The 21249-nt window shown below is 36.7% G+C and overlaps 1 protein-coding gene across 2 annotated transcripts in view; it reads left to right on the plus strand.

The window, feature by feature from the left end:
• LOC117334791 (MFS-type transporter SLC18B1-like) overlaps positions 1-21249 on the plus strand; it is a 29624-nt gene that overhangs the window by 6549 nt on the left and 1826 nt on the right. For both annotated transcript variants that reach the window (XM_033894595.1, XM_033894596.1), the window contains 8 exons: positions 650-740; positions 1249-1385; positions 1924-2022; positions 4312-4406; positions 6386-6481; positions 7285-7359; positions 8512-8605; positions 9219-9298. In XM_033894595.1, coding sequence (XP_033750486.1) covers positions 650-740; positions 1249-1385; positions 1924-2022; positions 4312-4406; positions 6386-6481; positions 7285-7359; positions 8512-8605; positions 9219-9298 — 767 coding nt within the window. The remainder of the gene's footprint in view (positions 1-649; positions 741-1248; positions 1386-1923; positions 2023-4311; positions 4407-6385; positions 6482-7284; positions 7360-8511; positions 8606-9218; positions 9299-21249) is intronic.

The raw sequence follows: 21249 nt of genomic DNA on the forward strand, positions 1-21249 counted from the left end.
ACTACATTGTGTGTACTAATTGGTAGTTTTACTGTATTATGGATTGCTATAGAGGTCTGTACTACATTGTGTGTACTAATTGGTAGTTCTACTGTATTATGGATTGCTATAGAGGTCTGTACTACATTGTGTGTACTAATTGGTAGTTTTACTGTATTATGGATTGCTATAGAGGTCTGTACTACATTGTGTGTACTAATTGGTAGTTTTACTGTATTATGGATTGCTATAGAGGTCTGTACTACATTGTGTGTACTAATTGGGAGTTTTACTGTATTATGGATTGCTATAGAGGTCTGTACTACATTGTGTGTACTAATTGGTAGTTTTACTGTATTATGGATTGCTATAGAGGTCTGTAATACATTGTGTGTACTAATTGGTAGTTTTACTGTATTATGGATTGCTATAGAGGTCTGTACTACATTGTGTGTACTAATTGGTAGTTTTACTGTATTATGGATTGCTATAGAGGTCTGTACTACATTGTGTGTACTAATTGGGAGTTTTACTTTATTATGGATTGCTATAGAGGTCTGTACTACATTGTGTGTACTAATTGGGAGTTTTACTGTATTATGGATTGCTATAGAGGTCTGTACTACATTGTGTGTTGTGTGTACTAATTGGTAGTTTTACTACATTGCAGGCTGGAGGGTATGGTCTTCCCTTCTTTACTATGGGGTCCATTCTTATTGTCTGCGCCCTTATTAGTGCTTATGCCATGCCAAAAATTAATGGTGAGTTCATACTTTTTAAAAAAAATTAATGATCCATAAAGTAAATCATATTCAATCTGATGGATCCTGAATATGACAAAATTTAGGATTTCAAAATTATATTTTCAAATTATACTAAAGGAAACGTAAACAGTACAGCTTTGAAGAAAATTATTTTAGTTTAACCTGCACAAAGCCATCTGTCAGTTATTTCTTTTCTTATCTAAAAGACAGAATGAAAGAAATATATAACCTGACAGTTCATTCTTCTCATTGACAGGTTTGCCACTCATTAAATTCATCAGATTTCTGATAATTATGGTAATTAAACTTGGAATATCTTCGGTAATTTACACCAATATGTCCTCCATGATATATGAAAAAAATGGGTAATGATAAAATTAAACTAGTACGTTTAATCCAGTTATGCTGTTTGGTTGTCCTGCTGGCTGGAAAACTCATTTGATAATTAGCTTAATTCCACTTATGATGCCAGTATTACATTAACAATATTCATGTGTGGTTTCAGATTCTGGAAGTGATAACAGACAGTCCATGTTGAACCTATTACGGAGTCCATTGTGTGTTATAACAGGCCTTTGTATCATCTGTGGAGCTTATGCACTGGGATTCTTTGATCCTACATATGCTAACCGTCTCAAAAAGGTACGGTACTCTCACTATAGCTTTTCATATGGTATAATACTAACTGTCTCAAAATGGTATGGTACATTACTTATACACTAGAACATTTACGGTAGTGTTTTCACATTTCACATGGTATATGCTTATCATCCCAAAAAGGTATAGTATTTACGCTAGAACGTTTACGGTAGTGTTTTCACATTTCATCTAGTGTAACTGTCTCAAAATGGTATGGTACTTACACTAGAACATTCATTTTCAAAGAATTCTGACATGAGATTGCCTAGCAATAGACTTGGTCACCCACCAAATACATTTGCTCAATTCATTGTTAAAACTTTAATTGATAATATTATGTATAATAGTAAAATGTCATAATGCCCACATTTGTAATTCATAGCAACATCTTTTTCTCTATAGCTATGGTAAGAAGATTACAATGCAATGGAAAGATGTTTTTTGTTTGCATATATATTATTTTGACTTTGGAAAATTAAAAAAATGTTTAATTGAATAATAGAACTATGTAATTCAATAAATGATTACCTTTGTGTTCAAGCTGGATTTGACAGTCATACAGATTGGTTTGATGTTCCTGATAGGTCCAGGCTTATATGCTTTCACAGCACCTCTGTGGGGATGGATAGGAGACACAAAAGTATGTAGACATTGTACTTCTCACTCAGTTATAGTCACATTATCACAGGTGGCCATTTTGAATTTTGGCAGTTAAAGATTGTTATAGTTATTTTTCAGAAAGTTCTCCATGGATGTTTCACAAATTTCACCTGTATGTTGCCCTGATGGTCCCTTTCTGTACATGTGCCATTTTAACAGTGAGCGGAAAACAAAATTTCTAACAGGTGGCCATTTTGAATTTTGACATTTGAAGTTTGTTTATCCAAAAGTTCTTCATGGATTATTCCCTAATTTTATTTGATAGTTCCCCTTGGTCTTTAGTTGTGAGTGATTCATTTTAAGACTGATCAGAAAACAAGATGGTCGACTGGCGGCAATTTTGACAGTTGAAGTTTGTTATTGCTTTTTCTTGAAAAGTTCTTCATGGAAAAGCAGAGAAAAAATCAGTCTAACAGAGATGTGTTATTGGATGGGAGGCACCTAGATCCCTCTGGGATCTCTTGTCTGACTACTCAGTCACATTTTCAGCCCACTGTCTGATTCAAATTGCCTATGTCCATGGTTCTTGGCCTGTCTATGGTCTGTCAGTCTACAGGAAGGATATTTCTCAAACTATAGGCAGGTTTCCTTTGATCTTCAATTGTGCCCATTCAATTTTAAGATGGATCAAGAAAACAAAATGGCTGACAGGTGGCCATCTTGAATTTTGACAGTTGAAGATTGTTATTGCCATTTCTTAAGAAGTAATGGAAGGATAATTCTCAAACTTCACATGTATATATATTCCCCTTTGTCCCTAGTTGTGCCATTCAGTTTGGAGTCTTATTGGGAAAGCCAAATGGCAAACAGGCAGCCGTTTTGGATTGTATGTATTGAAGTTAAATATCACACTTTCTTGAGAAGCACTCAGGAATAATATTTAGGGATTTTTCTCGATCTTCACATCTTTATACTAATACCTATTCAAATAAATATAATCTGACAATTAATTTAAAAAAAAAAATGGCTGACAAGTAGCCTTCTTGAATTTTGACAGCTGGTGTTTGTTATTGCTAAGTCTTGAATAGTACTAGAGGAATATCTCTCAAACTTCACATGTATATACAATGTATGTTCTCCTAGTTTTGCCCACTCGATATTTAGTCTTATCAAGAAAACAAAATGGTCAACAGTTAGGCAGCCATCTTGGATTTTTATAGTTGAAAATTGTTATCTTGAGAAGCACTCAGGAATGATATTACTGCTACTTGATATATAGGTTCCCCTTGGTCTGTTGTTGTGCCCATTCAATTTTAAATCTTATTGGAAAAACCAAATGGCTGATGTGCTGTCATTTTGGACTTTTAACAATCAAAGTTAATTCTCACTTTTTCTTGAGAAGAACTTGAGGGATATTTCTCAATCTTAACATGGATGCCTAAGTCCCCATTGGTCCCTAGTTGTGTCCATTTATTTGGAATCTGATAGAAGAAAAAAAACAACCAAAATGGCCGACAGGCAGCCATCTTGGATTTTGACACTTGAAGATTGTTATTGTTAAGTCTTCAAAAGTACTAGAGGAATATTTCTCAAACTTCACATTTATTGCAGTGTGTGTTCCCCTTTGTTCCTAGTGGTGCCCATTCAATTTTGAATTTTATCAGGAAAATAAAATGGCTGTCAGTCAGCCATCTTGCAATTCATTGTTAAAGTTTGTTGTTGCTATTACTCAAAAAGTTCTTCTTAGATTATTTTTAGATTTCATATAAAGATATTGTTTGGTATCCGATCTCTAAGAAGAAAAAAGGGGTTGTAGATTCAAATAGGTATTATTCCACTGATTTGATATTTGGCAAGGTACCAGGGTAATACTAAGTTTGATAGAATGATGTTTTAGAAGGCAGAATGCATTTATGTTTTAATGTTCTTTTCTGATTGCTTTAATATGAAAAAAATAGTATTGGACCTTATATGCTTATGTGTGCATTAAATATTTTCAAACTTTGGCAGCAAAAATGTGTACTTAGTTCTATGTATCCTGAGCACTAGGCCATCTTTAAATCCTAGAGAAAACAATGTATCCATGTTGATGTACCTAAGTACACTTATCTCCTGAACCCTCAACAAATTTACTTTATATTTATAGCATTATAATTATCAAATTCTACCTCTGATAAGAACATCACTTATGACAACTGGTATAAAATCCTTGTGTTTATATTAATTAGTGGGTGTATCATTGTGGAACTTGTACCTCACTTTTAATAAATTCTCTAATGTTACACACTAAACATACATGCCTGATTCATACAAAACTTTTTTTCTGCAGAAACTACCAAAAACACTGATAATCTGTGGAAATTTCACCATGGCGTTTGCTTTTTGCTTACTTGGGCCTTCTCCTCTTTTCCCATTTTTGCCTTTGTAAGTATACAGTTAACTATACTACTGTAAGCTGTCTCCAGCACAATCACATAGAGGGTATGCATAGAAAATTGTAATTGGTAGAATTATTTATTAGCTCACCTGGTCCGAAGGACCAAGGTGAGCTTATGCCATACCGTGGCGTCCGTCGTCCGTCCGTCCGTCCGTCCGTCCAGTCAACAATTGACTTATTTGACTTCTTCTTCATAACCGCTGATCAGAATTTGAACAAATTTGGTCAGAAGCATCCCTATTGGTAGGGGACTCAAAATTGTACAAATGATGGAGCTGACCCCCTGGGGGCCTCTGGGGTGGGGCCAAAAGGGGTCAATTTGGAGCTATTGATATAAACGACTTCTTCTCTGAAACCAAGCAATGGCTATCGCTCATATTTGCCAGGTAGCATCACTATGGGGTGGGGATTCAAAATTGTACAAATGAAGGGGCTGACCCCCCAGGGGCCTGAGGGGCGGGGCCAAATGTGGTAAATCCGGCTATATTGATATAAACGACTTCTTCTCTGAAACCAAGCAATGGCTATCGCTCATATTTGCCTGGTAGCATCATTATGGGGTGGGGATTCAAAATTGAACAAATGATGGGGCTGACCCCCCAGGGGCCTGAGGGGCGGGGCCAAAAGGGGTCAATTTGGCTAAATTGATTTAAACAACTTATTCTCTGAAACTAAGCAATGGTTTGACTGGTAGCATCCTGTTGGGGTAGGGATTCAAAATTGCATAAAGGAAGGAGCTGACCCCCAAGGGGGCAGAGGTCAGGGTCAAAAGGGGTCAATTGGTCTAAACAAGTTCTTCTCTGAAACTAAGCAATGGATATCACTCACATTTGTGTGGTAGCATCCCTCTGAGGTCGCGGATTAATGCACTTTTTGGAATTTTCAGTATTAAAATAAAACCAATGTACATGTACCCATATAAAATGCTTATGATATATATTGACATAGCAATACCAGCGACAAATATACTTCAGCATCATTCTTGTTTCATATCTCATGAAACCAGGTGAGCGATACAGGCCCTCTGGGCCTCTTGTTTCATATGAGCAACACAATTTTCATGAATGCATCATTGATTACTAGTAAGCTTCAATAATTGCATTTGATATTGATCAAAACACTAGAAATGTACAGTACCTTTGATGAATTTTGAATTAAACTCTTATATATCTGAAATTTACCATAATTTTTATCATACACTTTATTGGAAAACATGATGATTCAATTTCGATATTGATTAAATCATTATTAAATGTTATGAAAAAATCGAAATTTTGTTGTTCATCATCATTGTTTGAAGTGGGATGTCAGACTCACAAAGGAGTTTAAAGAGTATCATATTATCTACTCACAAAAAAATATATTCTACTTATAATGTTACATGCATTTTCTTTGATTACCTGTGGTTAATACCGTATTTATCCTGAAGTAAGCCCTGGATCCAATGCATAATCTTAAACTAAAATTTGGGATTGGCTAATTACAATACAATCTGACATCTATTAGCATTTTTACTTATCGAAGCAATATATATATATATATATATATGAAGACAATGGTTGTATTTATCTGTTTTTGGCTTATTTATGCCTGCTAAATACAGAAAAAAATAATTACTTTAAAAAGATTCTGTTCCCTTGATAATGCTACAAGGGCTTTTATTTTCCTGTAAAAAATCTAGCCAACAGACTCCAGGGGCTGTATTCATGAAACCGCAGGTTTGTCAAACAAAGATGATATGTAGAATTACTTAATTCAAACATTACCATAATAATAGCTTCATTTTCTCCAGCACCCACCATATATAGAATTTCTTTATGTCTGGGAGTCCATTATATATGTATTTACTGGAATAGCCTTTATTATTGTACCTAATGTGTATGCAATTGAAATTATGGGGAGAATTAGTAATTGGTCCTTGGATAATTTCATTATTTTAAACAAAGTGTTATATTCTACATTACAGCGCATTGTGGGCACAGGTTGTTGGTTGTGTATGCCTCGGGATTTTCCTGGGCTGTGCTCTGATTCCCACATTTAGAACATTACTGGATGGTGCTTTGTAAGTAACCTTAATTTACTTTACAGTTAGAAATTTAATTGACAACTTTACAGTCATTATTTAATGATAGTCTGTGGCCTATAACTTATAGCCCAACTGGGAATGTCTTAGTGATGTATGTCCGAGATTGATTCTTAAGGATATACTGTTGATTTCATATTTCAAAACTTATATTTCTTTGACGTTATAAACTGCTGATTTGACATGAAATTATTTAATAATGGATTTTGTAAATACTGCTAATGCATCATTGCCAATGAATCATTCCTTTAAACAATTATCAATTCAAAATTTTACCCCCTGAAATATATATGAAAGTATGCTGTGCTACTTACAACTTTAAGTCAATCTTGTTTTAGAGAGTTTCTCTCTAAGTCAATTGAAAATTATATTTTGTGATACTCGGTAGTTATTGGTCATTTTATCCGATGGGAGTTTAAACTCAGGCACAATATACCAGGATAATTTGTAACTAAGGCAACATATGTCCTTAAAGGAGATAATTCTAGCATAAATTATAGACAGTGTAAGCTACCTAATTCTGATAAAGCAACTTTCCGATTTTTCATCTGTGCAAAATTTTATAAGCATTTGACATGATTCCTATCATGAAATAAAATACCTCGTTGACTAAGCTGTTACACCTTTGTGATGACTTGATAGAATTTAAAAAAGAAAAAAAATATGAAAAGCTAATTTATAAGTCTTAAGAGTGTGGTAAATATAGTCTAAATGGTCAAAATGCCCCTAGATTAAAAAATCTTATAAATATTTTGATAGACATTTGATATCTTTGTTTTCAGTCAAATTGGATTTGAAGAAAACTTTGTTACTTTTGGGATGGTGTCTGGATTATTCAACTCATGTTTCTCGCTAGGGTAAGTTTAAACGTACTGAAATTTGGTATACCAACAACTGAAGAATTCATATGTCATAGTATATATTGTGATAAAACTTTATCTAATATTCTGTGGATAGAGTGGAAGAATTTTACATGCTGCCCCTATTGTATGATCGTAGGATGCGACTAAATATGGGATCTTATCTTTTCTCTTTGTTCTAACAACTTTTGAATTTGTTTAAAGTTTCTTTTATTTGATTTCAAGCATAATGATACATTGTACAATATGACACTGGGAAATAGGAACAAGTGTCACAGACACTAATGTCAACCTATCACCATTTCTAAACACAACAACTTCAGTACATAATATCATTCATCCACAAAACTCACTCGCAAATGTGTTTACCAGTAATTAATGGCAACAATACTAGCTTTTTAAAGTAAAGTTTTGGGGTGAAGTATAATAATTGTCTACATGTTTACATGTCATATCAATCTATTGAAGAAAACCTGCCAGTTTTAAGTATATAATTATATAAAGATAAAGAAAAAGATTTGTCTCCAAAACGAAATAATTCTAAATTAACATCATAACACAAACAATGTGGGTAGCATCTTCTTATTTGATTGTATCTTTTAAAATCTAATAAAAAACGCTTGTTGTCTTCGACTTCATTGCATATACATAACTTTTGGCCTTTAGTTAAGTATTCGCCCCTGTGAGGAATGTCATAGGTTCTGTTTCCCTGGCTGAGACATACCAATGTCTATGAAAATGGTAGTTACTACTCATGCTTAACGACAAGTTAACGCTCAGCATTTTTTAGAGTGGAACAACTGGTTTCCTCTGTTGTCAATATAATGTGACTGGGTGGGGTGTCCTGCTGGGTGTCTCTGGAAGTATGCTACCATGAGGTAGCATTATAAAGTTGGCATCTGTTCTGCACTATCACAAGGAGACAAACAATATACCACAACCTCTCAAAACACAAACAAAATTCATATTTATTTTTAGGCGAAAGCATAAAAGTTCAACAAATGTTTAAAATTGGTGATATTTGAATTCATCCATTGATAAATACTTCATTGAACAACATACATTATCCTTGAAATTGGTGAAACGTGTAAGGTAAAATCACTGAACTGTTTTTGTTTCCAACATTTACACTTTCCAATATTTTCCCAGGGCTTTCCTTGGACCAACAGGAGGTGGATTATCGGTGGAACAGCTCGGCTTTCCTTGGGCAGTCACAGTTTGTTGTGGACTTTTTATTTTAGCTGTAAGTATACTCTATACTAGGGATTTATAGTAAACAATTCAAACCCGAGGCAGCTAGTTTGTTTGAATCCAGGTATACTGTTACTGGGTGGGATGAGAATGTATATATTGAAAGGAGGGATGAGGGCAGGCTGCTCCCTATAAAGCTCCTTCTTATGGTTTACAGCTGCAACTTGATTATCTTTAAACCCCGGTGCTAAGGACTAATGTTTCAAGTCAATAAACACTGGTCTGTAATATTCACTAGCTCTAGGTTTCCTCCGCTTGTGTTAGTACTGTTTTTATCCAGTAGTAAGCCCAAACCTGGTTGATACAAGAACATTCGTAATTATTACAGTTCAGTAAGAATGCAAATGAAATTTCACTATTTTTTTTATTATTTCCTATGAAAATTCCATTTTCTACCAGTTGTTGTGTTGGCCCCTTGGGCTTTTAGGATAACTACAGTACGTTAAATTGGTATCTAAGTGTGTTTGAAGCCCATTGCACAAGTATTGGGGTTTGACGTTGTTCTTTATATAAATATCAACTTGGGTACATTAGTATCATCTGACAGGGTATATTTAGGTAAATATTTGTTGACATTCAATAAAATCTGATTTTTTTTTTAACAGGGACTTGCAATGTTGATATATTCTATTGTGGAGAGATACTCAAACTGTATACCTTCTGTGCCAGTCACAACAAAGAACGGGTATGATGCAGATGAACAGACTAGACTACTAACAAATAATGTATGAGAATGTTGAATGCACTTTAACTGTTAAGTATGTGACTGAAATGCTGTTGTGTTGGATTCAGCTATATACATGTATTTATAATGCATAGGTACAAAAGCATGATTTTTCTTTATTAAAAAATGTCAGAATACCAAATATCCAGGTGCTACATATTAATCACATAATATGTGTCTGCATGGTTAGTGACAGGGCTGAACAAGTTGAAAGAGCAGTTTGGATGTGCGACACACCTCTTAGTTAATTATAAACTTTTTTATAGATCAACATTAAATCTGTCTACGCAATAAAGTATAAATATAATTAAGCTGTTGCTGTGCAATTCCATTTCTACCCACCTTGATTGAAGATGGAGTCTTGAGAATGTTTCACTTCTTCATCTATATTTACTTTTATCAGGAAATGTTGACTCTATGAATGTTTTTGTTAACATGGTCACAAATCTGTTGCTGCAAACTCTGGTGCATGTTAAATTGTTCTATTTTTTGTTGTTTGTTTATTTGTTTAGTAAATACAAAGAAGGGATATTACCAAAACATTCCCCAGTTTGTGTGTAGTAAATACAAAGTAGATATTACAAAAAACATTCCCCAGTTTGTGTGTAAAGTTGTTATTACAAAAACATTCCCCAGTTTGTGTGTTGTAAATACAAAGTAGATATTACAAAAACATTTCCCAGTTTGTGTGTAGTAAATACAAAGTTGTTATTACAAAAACATCCCCCAGTTTGTGTATAGTAAATACAAAGTAGATATTACAAAAACATTTCCCAGTTTGTGTGTAGTAAATACTATATAGATATTACAAAAACATTCCCCAGTTTGTGTGTAGTAAATACAAAGTAGATATTACAAAAACATTCCCCAGTTTGTGTGTAGTAAATAAAAAGTAGATATTACAAAAATGTCCCCCAGTTTGTGTGTAGTAAATACAAAGTAGATATTACAAAAACATCCCCCAGTTTGTGTGTTGTAAATACAAAGTAGATATTACCAAAAACATTCCCCAGTTGATCCCTGAGCATGGGGTTATACCCAGTAAGATATGATATAATTAATTGACACAGTCATAATTCAGGGAATGCAGCATTTGGTGTAAAAAGGGTGCTTGTTAGTTCATCACAAAGTGTGTGTTCATTTCGTTATGCATGAAATAATTGTGTGTATGGTATTTTGAGCTGCAAAATATGTTTAACAAGAAGCTACGCAAAAAATGCTATGTGAATTGTATGTAGATGCATAATATTATATATGACGCATGTGAGGAATACCATTGAAAAGAAGGATGTTTTAAGCAATGTACAAATGAAGGTCGAAAAATAGTCCATGCTATACTGACAGCATGTTTATTTTTACTGAGTACAGGAACAATCTTATTAAACAATGTCTCGATGGTCAACAAAATTTGTATGTTTTGACAAGTTTTTGTGTATGATGTCATTGATTGAGACACAATCTTTGTTGTTGAAATCAAATGAAAGTTGGTGTTGTAAACAAATAATCAGTTTCCATCAATAATGACATTGACACAGTGCTCAGGTTTTCACGATAAAATCTTTCATTTTTAATCACCATCCGTCATGCTAATATAGCTAACACACTCTATGAGTGATGCTTTACAGTTAGGTCCTACAGACAGTTAGGTCCTACAGACTGTTAGGTCCTACATGCAGCTAGGTCCTGCAGACAGCTAGGTCATAGAGACAGTTTGGTCCTACAGACAGTTAGGTCCTACAGGTTCACAGACAGTTAGGTCCTACAGACAGTTAGGTCTTACAGACTGTTAGGTCCTACAGACAATTAGGTCCTACCGACAGGTCCTACAGACAGTAAGATCGTACAGACTGTTAGGTCCTACAGACAGTTAGGTCCTACAGACAGTTAGGTCTTACAGACTGTTAGGTCCTACAGACAATTAGGTCCTACCGACAGGTCCTACAGACAGTAAGATCGTACAGACTGTTAGGTCCTACAGACTGTTAGGTCCTACAGACAGTTAGATCCTACAGACAGTTGGGTCCTACAGACAGTTAGGTCCTACAGACTGTTAGGTCCTACAGACAGCTAGGTCATACAGACAGTTAGGTCCTACAGACAGTAAGGTCCTACAGACTGTTAGGTCCTACATACAGCTAGGTCCTACAGACAGTTAGGTCCTTCAGACAGTTAGGTCCTACAGACAGTTAGGTCCTACAAGTTCACAGACAGTTAGGTCCTACAGACAGTTAGGTCCTACAGACTGTTAGGTCCTACAGACAGTTAGGTCCCACATACTGTTAGGTCCTACAGACAGTTGGGTCCTACAGACAGTTAGTTCCTACAGACAGGTCCTGCAGACAGTTAGGTCCTACAGACTGTTAGCTCCTACAGACAGTTAGGACGTACAGACAGTTAGGTCATACAGACTGTTAGGTCCTACAGACAGTTAGGTCCTACAGGCAGTTAGGTCCTACAGACTGTTAGGTCCTACAGAAAGTTAGGTCCTAGGTCCTACAGACAGCTAGGTCCTACAGACTGTTAGGTCCTACAGACAGTTAGGTCCTACAAGTTCACAGACAGTTAGGTCCTACAGACAATTATGTCCTACCGACAGGTCCTACAGACAGTAAGATCCTACAGACAGTTAGGTCCTATAGACAGTTAGGTCCTACAGACAGTTGGGTCCTACAGACAGTTAGGTCCTACAGACTGTTCGGTCCTACCGACAGTTGGGTCCTACAGACTGTTAGGTCCTACAGACAGTTAGGTCCTACAGACTGTTAGGTCTTACAGACTGTTAGGTCCTACAGACAGTTAGGTCCTACAGACAGTTAGGTCCTACAGACTGTTAGGTCCTGCAGACAGTTAGGTCCTACAGACAGGTCCTGCAGACAGTTAGGTCCTACAGACTGTTAGCTCCTACAGACAGTTAGGACGTACAGACAGTTAGGTCAGACAGACTGTTAGGTCCTACAGACTGTTAGATCCTACAGACAGTTAGGTCCTACAGGCAGTTAGGTCCTACAGACAGTTAGGTCCTACAGACTGTTAGGTCCTACAGAAAGTTAGGTCCTAGGTCCTACAGACAGTTAGGTCCTACAGACAGTTAGGTCCTTCAGACAGTTAGGTCATACAGACAGTTAGATCATACCAAAATACAAAAACTTGCTGAAAACTATTCTCGTCTAACACTGAATCTCATGTTAGTAGCAAAGCTGACATTTGTTCAAATGTGAACTCAGGGGCATAATGAATAAGAAAATGAATTAAGATTTAAAAAAAATGACATTTAAATATAAGTTATACAATGCATTGATCAAAGATCTTACGAGTTGTTTATAAAAGTTGTGCAAACTTTATCAAAGAATTAGTAGTATTTCTTGTATCTAAGAAACATATTTTTCTGTTTGTATCGATTATTTGTGCCCTTCAACCAAACTTGTTTCTATTTCTATAAGTATCAATGATGTTTCTGGTTGAAGAATTCCTAATTTCATGACAATTTAAACTAAAGATACGTACATTTTACCTTCTTTAATTATTTCTCAAAGCATTGTTCATATATGTCTTTAATACAAACATAACGTGACTAGATTTTGCTGACTTAAAACATCTGTTAGCCATCAAATGTTTTTATCCTGCCTTAATTATCTAGCCAGGTATTATATAATCAGTCTGACCTTACTATGTTCACGGTCATAAGATAGAATAACTTCACAGAACTTCATTCTACATAGTCTGGTATATAGGGGGCTAAGTTTATAATTCCTCCTGTTCTCATTGCTGGTAATCTTTGGAGTATAACTTTCACTTCATATGGAATAAGGTTCGTGGAAATCCCTTTTCTGTTTTGTATTTTGTTTTCGATTTACTTTTTAGGTCATCTGACCCGAAGGGTCAGGATGACCTATAGTCATCAAGCTTCGTCCGTCGTCGTGCGCCGTCCGCCGTCCGCCGTGCGTCGTGCGTCGTGCGTAAACTTTTCACATTTCAAACTTCTGCTCAAGTTCCACCAGTGGGATTGAGCTGAAACTTGCCTGAAATGATCCTGAGATGGTCCTGACCAAGTGTTGTTATTTTTCGGGTAGGTCCAAAATCCAAGATGGCCGCCATAGCCGCCATTTTGAAAACACATTTTAAACTTCTTCTCATGTTCCACCAGTGCTATTAAGCTGAAACTTGCCTGAAATGATCCTGATATGATCCTGACCAAGTGTTGTTATTTTTCGGGTAGGTCCGAAATCCAAGATGGCCGCCATAGCCGCCATCTTGAAAAACACATTTTAAACTTCTTCTCAAGTTCCACCAGTGCTATTAAGCTGAAACTTGCCTGAAATGATCCTGATATGATGCCGACCAAGTGTTGTTATTTTTCGGGTCGGTCCGAAATCCAAGATGGCCGCCGTGGCCGCCATCTTGAAAAACACATTTTAAACTTCTTCTCCAGTTCCACAAGTGCTATTGGGCTGAATCTTGCCTGAAATGATCCTGATATGATCCTGACAAAGTGTTGTTATTTTTCGGGTCAGTCCGAAATCCAAGATGGCCGCCATAGCCGCCATCTTGAAAAACACATTTTAAACTTCTTCTCCAGTTCCACCAGTGCTATTAAGCTGAAACTTGCCTGAAATGATCCTGATATGATCCTGACCAAGTGTTGTTATTTTTCGGGTCAGTCCGAAATCCAAGATGGCCGCCATAGCTGCCATCTTGAAAAACACATTTTAAACTTCTTCTCAAGTTCCAGCAGTGCTATTAAGCTGAAACTTGCCTGAAATGATCCTGATATGATCCTGACCAAGTGTTGTTATTTTTCGGGTCAGTCCGAAATTCAAGATGGCCGCCATAGCCGCCATCTTGAAAAACACATTTTAAACTTCTTCTCCAGTTCCACCAGTGCTATTAAGCTGAAACTTGCCTGAAATGATCCTGATATGATGCCGACCAAGTGTTGTTATTTTTTGGGTTGGTCTGAATCCAAGATGGCCGCCGTGGCCGCCATTTTGAAAAACACATTTTAAACTTCTTCTCCAGTTCCATTGGTGCCATTGAGCTGGAAATGGTAGAGGATGTCAAGGAAGGCTAGCCAACATAGTGTTGTTATTTTTTCGGCCTCGTAAAAACTTTGAAATGGCAGCAATGGGGGCCATTTTGTAACATGATTGCGCAATCATGGTTTTCCTGAACAACACCTATTTCAAACTTCTTCTCAAATTCCATCAGTGGGATTCAGCCCTAACTTACCAGAAATTATCCTGAGATGGCCCTTACCAAGTGTTGTTATTTATCGGGTCAGTCCGAAATCCAAGATGGCCGCCATAGCCGCCATCTTGAAAAACACATTTTAAACTTCTTCTCCAGTTCCACCAGTGCTATTAAGCTGAAACTTGCCTGAAATGATCCTGATATGATCCTGACCAAGTGTTGTTATTTTTCGGGTCAGTCCGAAATCCAAGATGGCCGCCATAGCTGCCATCTTGAAAAACACATTTTAAACTTCTTCTCAAGTTCCAGCAGTGCTATTAAGCTGAAACTTGCCTGAAATGATCCTGATATGATCCTGACCAAGTGTTGTTATTTTTCGGGTCAGTCCGAAATTCAAGATGGCCGCCATAGCCGCCATCTTGAAAAACACATTTTAAACTTCTTCTCCAGTTCCACCAGTGCTATTAAGCTGAAACTTGCCTGAAATGATCCTGATATGATGCCGACCAAGTGTTGTTATTTTTTGGGTTGGTCTGAATCCAAGATGGCCGCCGTGGCCGCCATTTTGAAAAACACATTTTAAACTTCTTCTCCAGTTCCATTGGTGCCATTGAGCTGGAAATGGTAGAGGATGTCAAGGAAGGCTAGCCAACATAGTGTTGTTATTTTTTCGGCCTCGTAAAAACTTTGAAATGGCAGCAATGGGGGCCATTTTGTAACATGATTGCGCAATCATGGTTTTCCTGAACAACACCTATTTCAAACTTCTTCTCAAATTCCATCAGTGGGATTCAGCCCTAACTTACCAGAAATTATCCTGAGATGGCCCTTACCAAGTGTTGTTATTTATCGGGTCGGCCAGAAATCCAAGATGGCCACCATGGCAACCATCTTGAAAAAACATTTTAAACTTCTTCTCCAGTTCCACTGGTGCCATTGAGTTGGAAATTGGTGAGGATTTTAAGGAAGGAGTGCCAACAAAGTGTTAATATTTTTCCGCCTTGTAAAATCATTGACTTGGCAGCCATGGTGGCCATTTGTAACATGATTGTGCAATCATGGTTTTCCTGAACAATGCCTATTTTAAACTTCTTCTCAAATTCCCCCAATGGAATTCAGCTGTAACTCTAACCAGAAATGATCCTGAGATGGTCCTTACCAAGTGTTGTTATTTATTGGGTCGGCAGGAATCCAAGATGGCCACCATGGCAAACGGCGCCACTATATACTTGCTACAGAGAATACACACTTCAATTATATAAGGTTTTTAATTTAGAGTCAGATGACCGTTAAGGTCCCTGGGCCTCTTGTATAGGAAAAGAATAGTGGAGAGGTATAGCATACACACAGTATGACAATATCAGTGATTGGTAGTAATATTAATGGCTTTCAAACTTAATTATGTAATACTGAAATTTGACCACCCATTTACACCGATAATAATATGTTTTGTTGAATGTTAAGTGATTTTTAAACTTGACAAAACATTTTGCTTTCCTATTTATTCAGAGCATTGTTTTGTTAGTACCATTTGTTATATCAAAGATCTTATTTTTTAATTTAGAATGATCAAAACTGTTATATCCTATACAATAAATATTTTTAAGCATAATCAATGTTATATGTTGAGATAATACCATTATATATTTATGTCAATTTGTAAATGATGTGATAAACTACATATGAACAGAAAAGAATCATTTGAAGACTCTTTTCATATTGAGATATTTTCCTTGATTTCAATCAGTTTTGCTCTTTTATTAGGTCACCTGAGACAAAGTCTCAAGTGACCTATTCTAATCCCCTTTTGTCCGTCGTCGTGCGTCGTCCGTCGTGCGTCGTCCGTCCGTAAACAATTTACATTTTCGACTTCTTCTCCAAAACCCACAAACCAAATTCTATGAAATTTGGCAGGAAGCTTCTATGGCTAAAGGTCAACCAAAATTGTAAATTATATGGTCCCCACCCCCCAGGGGCCTGAGGGGCGGGGCCAAAAAGGGTCAAATTGACTAAAACTTCAAAAATCTTCTTCTCTACTCTCAGATATGCTGGAATCAAACACTCTTCATAGATGGAAGGGTCTTAAGGTGTTTTATCAAAATTGTAAATTTCATGACCCAGGGGTTTCATGTTTGCCCCTGGAGAGGGGCTAAACTTTACTATAGTTTATATGGGGAAATCACATTTTTGACTTTAATTTGTTTTATTTCTATTGGAATTCATTCTAATTTTGTAAACATTGTCAGCATGGGATGACAATTTGATAGCATGCAGATGTTGGCCCTGACTGACCCCCAGGGGCTGATGGGCGGGGCTAAAAAGGGCCAAATTGACTGAAATTTCACAAATCTTCTTCTTTACTCTCAGATATGATAGAATCATATACACTTCATAGATGGCTGGGTTTGAAAGTTCTTTACCAAAATTGTGAATTTCATGACCCTGGGGTCTCAAGTTTGCCCCTGGGGCGGGGCTAAACTTTACTATAGTTTATATAGGGAAATCACATTTTTGACTTTAATTTGTTTTATTTCTATTGGAATTCATTCTAATTTTGTAAACATTGCCAGCATGGGATGACAGTTTGATGGCATGCACATGTTGGCCCTGACTGACCCCCAGGGGCTGATGGGCGGGGCTAAAAAGGGCCAAATTGACTTAGATTTCACAAATCTTCTTCTCTACTCTCAGATATGATAGAATCAAATACACTTCATAGATGGCTGGGTTTGAAGGTTCTTTACCAAAATTGTGAATTTCATGACCCTGGGGTCTCAAGTTTGCCCCTGGGGCGGGGCTATAAACTTTACTATAGTTGATATAGGGAAATAACATTTTTAACTTTTATTGGTTTTGGAATTCATTCTAATTTTGTAAACATTGTCAGCGTGGGATGACAGTTTGATGGCATGCACATGTTGGCCCTGACTGACCCCCCCCCCCCCCCCCCCCCCCCCCTCAAATACTCTTTATAGTTTGCAGGGTCTTATGGTGCTTTATTGAAATTTTAAATTTCATGACCCTGGGGTCACAAGTTTGCCCCTGGGGAGGGGGTAAATTTTACTATAGTTTATATAGGGAAATCACATTTTTGACTGATTTGTTTTGATTTCTATTGGAATTCATTCTGGTTAACATTTTCAGCATGGAATGAAAGTTTGATAATATGCATATGTTGGCCCTGACTGACCCCTAGGGGCTGATAGGGGGGGGGTGGGGGGGGCAAAAAGGGTCAATTAAATAAACTGAAATATTTCAAATCTCAGGTGACCGTTAAGGCCCATGGGCCTCTTGTATATATATATATATATAGAATAAAGTTGAAATGTCCATGTGACGGTAAATAATAATAAAATAAAAAGACAAACACAGATCTGCTGTCTCCCTAGTACTTTCGCGGCTACATTCTGTCGCTCTTCAGGGGATTATGAATTCATAATAATTCATAAAATTCATAATCCCCTGAAGAGAGGCAGAATGTAGCCGCGAAAGTACTAGGGAGACAGCAGATCTGTGTTTGGCTTTTTATATATAGTTAGCAAATCCATTAAATGTTTAAGTTAATGCAGTGTAGTCAGTATGTAAAAATCATGTACATCTATTTTTAGATGCATTATTTACGAAAGAGTAACAGCTATGATTTACGTCAGTGGCAGGTATTCCAATGAATACATAGGCCAGGTTGTGAGTTTATCTTTCATACACCTCAGTACCACAGGATCTTGTGGACATGATTATCATGTTTTAATTAAGATGTTACGTTATAGACGAATACATTATTGTATTAAAATCGCATGCTTAATTTGTAAAAAAAATATATTGTACCTTTTTTAGGTCACCTGAGACGAAGTCTCAAGTGACCTATTCTAATCGCCTTTTGTCCGTCGTCGTGCGTCGTGCGTCATGCGTCGTCCGTCGTGCGTCCGTAAACTTTTTACATTTTCGACTTCTTCTCCAAAACCACTTAACAAAATTCAATGAAATTTGGCAGAAAGTTTCTATGGCTGAAGGTCAACCAAAATTGTGAATTATATGGTCCCCACCCCCCAGGGGCCTGAGGGGTGGGGCCAAAAAGGGTCAAATTGACTAAAACTTCAAAAATCTTCTTCTCTACTCTCAGATATGGTGGAGTCAAACACTCTTTATAGATGAAAGGGTCTTAAGGTGCTTTACCAAAATTGTGAATTGCATGACCCTGGGGTCTCACGTTTGCCCCTGGGGAGGGGGTAAACTTTACTATAGTTTATATAGGGAAATCACATTTTTGACTATTATTTGTTGGATTTGTATTGGAATTCATTCTAACTTGGTTCAAATTATCAGCATGGGATGACAGTTTGATGGTATGTACATGTTGGCCCTAGTTGACCCCCAGGGGCTGGTGGGCGGGGCCAAAAAGGGTCAAATTGACTGAAATTTCAAAAATCTTCTAATCTACTCACAGATATGGTAGAATCAAATACTCTTCATAGATGGAAGGCTCTTCAGGTGCTTTACCAAAATTGTGAATTTCATGACCCTGGGGTCTCACATTTGTCCCTGGGAAGGGGGTAAACTTTACTATAGTTTATATAGGGAAATCACATTTTTGACTATTATTTGTTGGATTTGTATTGGAATTCATTCTAACTTGGTTCAAATTATCAGCATGGGATGACAGTTTGATGGTATGTACATGTTGGCCCTGGTTGACCCCCGGGAGCTGGTGGGCGGGGCCAAAAAGGGTCAAATTGACTGAAATTTCAAAAATCTTCTTCTCTACTCTCAGATATGTTAGAATCAAATACTCTTCATAGATGGAAGGCTCTTCAGGTGCTTTACCAAAATTGTGAATTTCATGACCCTGGGGTCTCACATTTGCCCCTGGGTAGGGAGTAAACTTTACTATAGTTTATATAGGGAAATCACATTTTTGACTATTATTTGTTGGATTTGTATTGGAATTCATTCTAACTTGGTTCAAATTATCAGCATTGGATTACAGTTTGATGTTGTGTACATGTTGGCCCTGGTTGACCCCCAGGGGCTGGTGGGCGGGGCCAAAAAGGGTCAAATTGACTGAAATTTCAAAAATCTTCTTCTCTACTCTCAGATATGTTAGAATCAAATACTCTTCATAGATGGAAGGCTCTTCAGGTGCTTTACCAAAATTGTGAATTTCATGACCCTGGGGTCTCACGTTTGCCCCTGGGGAGGGGGTAAACTTTACTATAGTTTATATAGGGAAATCACATTTTTGACTATTATTTGTTGGATTTGTATTGGAATTCATTCTAACTTGTATCAAATTATCAGCATGGGATGACAGTTTGATGGTATGTACATGTTGGCCCTAGTTGACCCCCAGGGGCTGGTGGGCGGGGCCAAAAAGGGTCAAATTGTCTGAAATTTCAAAAATCTTCTTATCTACTATATGTTAGAATCAAATATATACTCTTCATAGACTGACCCCATTAGGACTGATGGGTGGGGCCAAAAAGGGTCAATTTAGTTGGCCGAAATATTTCAAATCTCAGGTGACCGTTAAGGCCCTTTGGGCCTCTTGTTATTTTACAAATTAAGCATCCTATTTTAATACAATAATTTACTCGTCTTTAATGTAACATTTTAATTAAAAACATCATAATCATGTCCAAAAGTACCTGTGCTCAGAAGTCCTCCTCAGAAATCCCGTGGGTAAAATTATTTTATCTCAATGTATATCCGGTGATTATATTTCTGTGATATTGAGTTGGGTTTGTCAGCCTGATTGAGTTGGGTTTGTCAGCCTGATTGATTTGGGTTTGTCAGCCTGTTACATTCCTCGGTTTTCCAGTACAATTACATTTCTGTATTTTACATTAACTGTAGTTACCTGAAAAGTCAGATTACATCTATTTGTACGATAAGATATCTATAAAAAATAAAGTTCATGCATTTAAATTCATATTATATATAACTGGTAATTTCAACTTCTTTCATAATCCTGATTACAAGAATGTCTCATTTGTGATTCCCAATTTATTTTGAGCATGTCACAAGTTGTGTTCAAAGTAAAGTGAGCAAATCATGCAAATAAATGATGGTAAAATATAGATATACTTCATATATAGAGTAACTAGTTTAATATTAATCAGATTTCCGTAAGAGATTTTTTTTAATTGTTGAGCAAAATAAACATATTTTCTCTTTTGGTTGCCTTTGTCTTTGATTTGAAAAATCGATATATTTTTACGTACCTGGAAAGGAAACTTTTATTTAAGCACGTTTCATGCAGAAAAAAATTGAAATAATTTGAAACACGGAAATAAGTATTGTAGACCTGTTGTACAAACCTGCTTGAGGATTTGCTGTGTGGACACAGGCGATTGTTCTGGACACAGGCGATTGATCTGGACACAGGCGATTGATCCAGATGCAGACGGCGCATGTGCATGGTTTGAAGAAGCTATTTTAAACAGTTCATTGTTGCCTGATAAAAAAACCCCCAAAAAAACACGAAAACGCAGTTTGCAGTGCACATTTTTTCGCAATTCGGTTTTATAAATAGTTAACTTGATTCAAGGTACATCTCCAGTACGACATTGTATGTAGCATAAAGCATGATGTGCATGTTTCACCAAAGTCTGACGTTACAGACTATAGAACGAATGGGTACGCATGTAAACGTACCCACATATACTCGCCACGCCTGTCAATACGCCCAAAATGATTATATATTGGGTGTATTGACAAGTACCTGTGGA

This window comes from Pecten maximus, chromosome 9, assembly GCF_902652985.1.
Source record: "Pecten maximus chromosome 9, xPecMax1.1, whole genome shotgun sequence".
Taxonomy (NCBI): Eukaryota; Metazoa; Mollusca; class Bivalvia; order Pectinida; family Pectinidae; genus Pecten; species Pecten maximus.